This window comes from Polypterus senegalus, chromosome 1 (assembly GCF_016835505.1).
Source record: "Polypterus senegalus isolate Bchr_013 chromosome 1, ASM1683550v1, whole genome shotgun sequence".
Taxonomy (NCBI): Eukaryota; Metazoa; Chordata; class Cladistia; order Polypteriformes; family Polypteridae; genus Polypterus; species Polypterus senegalus.
This window is the reverse complement of record NC_053154.1, coordinates 92,960,575-92,966,574: the sequence shown is the minus strand read 5'-3', so window position 1 is coordinate 92,966,574 and position 6,000 is coordinate 92,960,575. Positions and strand designations below refer to the sequence as shown.

Genomic DNA, 6,000 nt, shown 5'->3' with positions numbered 1-6,000 from the left:
GCCAAGTTTAGGTTTTATACATCGCGATTTAAATGTGGAAACGTTCTTATGGAACATTTTTGTGCGTACGCACTGTTTATACATGAGGCCCCTGGTCCTTCCAGTGTGGGGGTGTCCTGGCCACACAGCACAAATGTACCCAAGTATTATTAGCTACACAAAGTGGTAAAATGTATGTACATAGTAAGCAAAACACAAAGAGTATTAATCCAGAAAATACACAGAGAAGAGACTTCCAGATACATAAAATGAAAAGGTATATTTTATGATTCTTATCATTACTTTATTGGGATTTACAGTATATTTCCATAATTTTATAATAAACTGAACCATGAATATATATATATATATATATATATATATATATATATATATATATATATATATATATATATACCATGTCTTTGAAGCACATATTTGGCCATATTGTTACATTTGTAGACTCTTTAATTATAACAGTACTGATGGTTTATAGAAATCTATACAAAGTAAACTTTCAATTTAAATGATTAAATACAAATTTATAAATAACAAGCAGCAATAAAAAATTAGAAAATTATCAACTCATGATTATTTCAGCTTCTTCACTTTAAATACACAAAGTTTCTTCTTCATAAGGCATTGACAGGTTATGATTTGACTGGCAGCACACATTTGGCTCCCTTAAAAGATGGCACTGCCCTTGGGTTGTGAGTCTTCTAAGCCGGAGAAAGTGTCTCTCACTTTGCCATTGGGCATCTGGTATTACAACAGAGCTGTACAATGAACACCACAAATGTTTATGGGTTCAAGACAAAAGCACTGAAGGTCTCCATATGTAACACATGAATGCATAGTCCTAAACAAGGCATACTCTTTTTCAGCATGACAAAATAAGATCTGCAGTTGTATAGGGAGAAAGAAACTACCCAGGAACGCAGGAAAAAGAAATGAATCTCACAATCCATTCAAAGCAGAATAGACACTAGATGGTGCCTACTAGATGCAAAGGGGAGCTTAAGGAGTTAAATAAATAAATAAATAAGTAGCCAAGAAAGGAATGGCATCCTAGTAACTGAAGGAGGGATGCCGAGGTCAAAATACCTGGGAAGGGAAAAGTTGTGCCATTAAGGACAGCTGAGGACTGCGGTATGAGCTTCTAACTCAAAGACTTTGGGAACTCTACAATAAAAAGAGATATTGTCTCAACAGTCATGGCACAACTTTTTTGGGCAGTTTGTATGATTGCAATATGAAACTAGTGCTGCTGCAGTTGAAATTTAACTTTACCCTTTTAAATATATTTGTTATCGATACAATAAAAAGCAACCTATGGTTATGTGTATTTCTCCAGCAGTTACTTAGTTGTCACAGTCACTTTAAGATGATCCGTGAACTAAAAGTAGCTTGTGAGCTGGGATATATATGACCTTGTGTTACCTGAGGATAATGACTTTGAGGTGGGACGTAACAGCTCGAGATTCTTGCTAAGAGGAAGACTTTGGGCAAGTAAGTTATTTTTTTTCCCCATTTGATTCATGGTCCGAGAAGCCCTACATTAAGGCCCTATTAGGACAGACCAGAAGTGTTTCCTTTCTCCTATTGTTAATCCTTCCACTCATTTATATTTTAAAGCCCTTATTTTTGTGATCTGGCGTACAGAACCGTGGGTAGCAGCATTAAGTGTTTCTGTCCTAGTAGTCATCCTGCCATTTATATGACCTGCATGTTTTAGAATTTTTTATTTTGACATACTTCATTAAAATCCCCGAGAAATTTCTTTTCACATAACCGTTGGGGCACAGAGTGCAGGGTCAGCCATTATACAGCCCCGTGGAGCAATTTCCAGGTTAAGGGCCCAACGATGTGTTCAGTATATTGAGGTGCCAAAGCCTATTCTAACAACAAGAAAAAAAAATACAAACACAAAATTGAAGACACAAACATAATGCATAGACTAATATATACTGTACATACAGGCAAAATCAGATACTGTATGTTTAGCGAAAAAGTATACATGCATAATACAGTTATAGATGATGGGCTTCACCCATATATACTCCGGTACAGTCACATATGCATAACAGCACAAACACAGTAAAGTATTCCATCAAACATGTGCAATATACAGTATATGCACAAGCATATGCCTCAATGTTTGTATACTGTGACGGGATGCCAACAATACCCATTTCTAGGCTATATTATTGACCAATCAGCACATTAGTTTTACAGTTTACAGGCCTTCAAAGTGTTTCAAATGCTTCCTGATATTTTTGTTTTATTTTAAATCTAGCACGGCTCCTCTGGGAATGATTTTTGGTGAACTGAGATCCATGGACCTCCACGAGTGCATAAAATACAGCCCCCTCCACCACCACCACATTTAGAGATCAGAAAGTGCCATCCCTGGAGGGAGAACACATTTGCCTTCAACACTTTTTATAAAGTTTCCAATATGGTGATCGTAATTAGTCCGGAGAGGGTAGTGTAAAGAGAGTACAAAGTGCAGAAGTATTTGGTGATGTAGGGCTATTTGCTTTTCTCAGTATAGGCACATATATCAAACATTTTATTATAAATAAAGAAATTCATAGTACACCCAGATGTGCACACACCCACACATGCACGCACAAAGCAGTAGGCACTGTAGGGCAATGACAACCTGGCATCAAATACAATGACAAGGGCACTTGTGTTTTTTGACCATGGTTACAACCAACATGACATCTCGCTAGTGATTTGTGGATTTTTGTAGTTTAATGCCATTTTTGGGATCACTAAAGACTCTTTAGTTAATACTAATGCTAGGAAAGAAACTGCATTTATTCAGAAGTGCGCACAGACTCATTGTAGAATCTGGGGTGTTCCCCTCTGTGTTTTGCTAAACTCTCACACTTTGAACAAATTCAGAATAACATTTGTTTTTTAACAGAGACGCCTTTGCTGGCCGTACCTGCCTCAAATCTACGCTGCTGGAACCTGAGGAATGCAGAAATAGTGCTTTTATAATGCTTCACAGGGACGGCTCAAAGACAAAGTACGCAAATAAAGGAAAACTGTAGCCATTAAATGAGATGCACCGGAGGAAACGTCCATTAAAGGGGGGCATCCAAAATGGTTAAATTAACACAAAATATCGATAATATGACACAGAAGGAATGCTAACCATCAAGTCTGTTAAATATTTAACAAATATTCATAGCCAAGGCTAAGCTGTCTCAGATATCAGATACTAAGTGGGATTCACTTCAGGCAGGTCAAGTCGACGGAAACTGTGGCTCACCCAGAAAAGAAGTGTCAATCACAAAGGGTGTACCACACGCACTTAGACAGAAAGGCGAGGGCAAATGGTTGACTGACAAATTAAGAAAAAACAAAAATCCCTTCAATCTTATCAGGAAGATCACCCTTCATAATCCGAGATTGACCTGTGACTGGTGGATTCACCTTTACAAAAATAAAGTCTGAGAAATCTTAATCATAAGCTTTCCTTTCATCTTTCACTTGTGGTGCACTTTCAATAAACTCTGGCATCAGCTTGAGTACAGCTATAGATATAATCAAAATACGGGATGGAATTCAGCCGCTCACATTCAGGAGAATTTTTTAACACAGAAATCTGAAAACATTGTATGGTATTGTTGAATAATTGATAAATATTCTGTTTGTCCTTTCACCTTCAATCTCTGCTTGATTCGGGCTCTCTGCTTCACGCCATATTGTATGTACATACATTGCACAAACAGAGTAAGTTGTCTAAGAGAAGCAAATCCGCTTGAAATGATCTGGGATAGAGAAGCTCAGCGTTTTCAGCCTACGCCCTTCACTTCTTTGCATATATTCTTGCCTTTATTTGGTTAATGTTTTGCTTACCCATACCAGATACTTGTTTCTGACAATGTAGTTATAGTATCTAGTTGGTTATCTGTTTACGTGTTTCATACTTTTTCACAGCAATGCAGCTTTAAAAGAAAAGGCAGCCAAAGTGTGTAGTTCAGCACTCAGTTCCCAAGTGTGACCAGAATCTGACCTTGACACCTGCAGTACTTTCGAATCAACTGTTTACTGGTCAGGCCTATTACAGAATTCCAATCTATGGCACCATCAAAGGATTGGGACTGTGGCGGCCTTGGTGGTCATGTAGACATACAGTAGGGTAAGATATTCCATTTTCTGTCCTCAGTAAAACATGGCTCTAGAAGTGGGGAGCTGCTCTGCTTTGAGACATTAACTGAAATTTACCAACCAGAATGACACTGGAAACTTTGGCTGCCCCATTTAAGGTCCTCATGGAAATGACCACTGTTGAGTGCAAGTCCCTAGCCCTGGAGTAATCTGTTTAATAACCGGGTCCATCTTGCAGATTATGGCCAAGAGTGTCTGTACGCAGGTTCAATGGTAGAAAAGGCCAGAAGCCCCAAAGTTGTGGGCTACATGACTTCGGAGAAGACTTCATGCTTCTGCGCCTCTACGATGGCACTTTGGGTGTGATTTCCTTGCTCTTCCAGCTGCGCCCTAAGCTTCTGGATCTCATATTCGTGCAAGTACTCCTGTGTAAGGAAACGCTCTCGCTTGATTCGAGCCTTCACTTCAGAAGGTACGTCAGGAATCATCCAGGCCACAAAGAATTTCACAACGAAGACAACATGCTGAAGGGGGAACAAAATCAAGAGTTAATCATTGGTCCACATTGGTATTGCAGTTAAAAATGTAAAAACCCTTTAGACTCAAATACGTGCCAACACAAGGGCAACAGAACATGGAAGTGAGGATCTTGAATAAGCACTAAAATTGCATTGTGGTATCCAATGGGGGAAATTACTTCGGTTCAGGACCAAATTGGGTTACAACCAGAGTTTTGGAACGAATTATGGTCGTGAACCGAGGTTCCACTGTATTACTGTCAGACAAAATTACAGGCATTTTTACGGAAATACAAACCAGTATTACTGCGAGAGAAAATTAAAGGCACACAATACAGTGACGCATATTACAACCACATACAAGGTCCCTTGCCATTTAATATAGACTGTTCCTACTAATGTTTATGCACTACTGTTCTAGCGCCCGTTATTGTAACGGGCTTAATGTCTACTAATATATAACTGTCAAATGTTAGGATGAAAAAGATGCAAAAAAATCAATTAACCTAGTAACAGACTTTGTAAGGTCTGTGTGTGTGCAATTGATTTACCAGTTTACTGAGTGAAAAGTTAGATTCAGGATAGGGAGAGACTAAAATATTCTGTTAGTAATACCTTGACTATTTATACCTTTTCAGGTTTTGCTCTGACCTCAACATACATAACCACTTGAACACGAGATTAAGGGGTGTCATAGCGGTGGAGTCTGAATGCTTGACATGCACTTGGCTACATGGGCTTTCTGCAGAGTAGTGACTTGACAACTGAAGGATTCATGTACTAAATGATTCGCACATTTCTCAGGCAAACATAGTTATGTAGAGTTAGACCATAGTACCTTTCGCATAATGAAAATCATTTAACAGCTTCTTTCATCTGTACAACAGGAGAAACAACTCAATCAGTCATTTAAACTGATTGAGTTTGTCTGCTGCTCAAAAGTTAAAATCTCTGTGTCTCGCTGAAACTCCTGGGTACAACATATTACTCAATGCTTACTGTAACAAACAATCCAGGCTCCATGTAAAAATAATGTCATGGTTGCTATCTGGATGGGCCACCTTCCCTTGGTCAATAATACAACTTTATGGCATCCTTTTTTTCAAGTTACCTATTGGGGTGGGCCACACCTTTCACTGCCTAGTTGTATTCCTCTGGTTTCTCTGGTTGTGTGTGTACTTTTGCCCTTTATTAGTACTAGAAACTCACGTTTTCTGCGCAGGATAACCCACAACATCAACTCCATAATTCATTTGCTGAATGTACATGATTATAAGGATTCAGAATATATTCTGTCTCAAACAAGCATAGTTCATTGCTAAGCACACTCAGACATACATCACTACTCATTCATACCAAGGCAATGTAATGACAT

General features: G+C 38.5%; 1 protein-coding gene across 6 annotated transcripts in view; it reads right to left on the bottom strand.

Annotated features, from left to right (window-relative positions):
* Positions 1 to 2,686: 2,686 nt before the first annotated feature.
* LOC120529571 (anoctamin-5-like) overlaps positions 2,687 to 6,000 on the bottom strand; it is a 128,648-nt gene continuing 125,334 nt past the window's right edge. For all 6 annotated transcript variants that reach the window (XM_039753481.1, XM_039753497.1, XM_039753489.1 and 3 more), the window contains one exon: positions 2,687 to 4,631. In XM_039753481.1, coding sequence (XP_039609415.1) covers positions 4,413 to 4,631 — 219 coding nt within the window. In that variant the 3' untranslated portion in view covers positions 2,687 to 4,412. The remainder of the gene's footprint in view (positions 4,632 to 6,000) is intronic.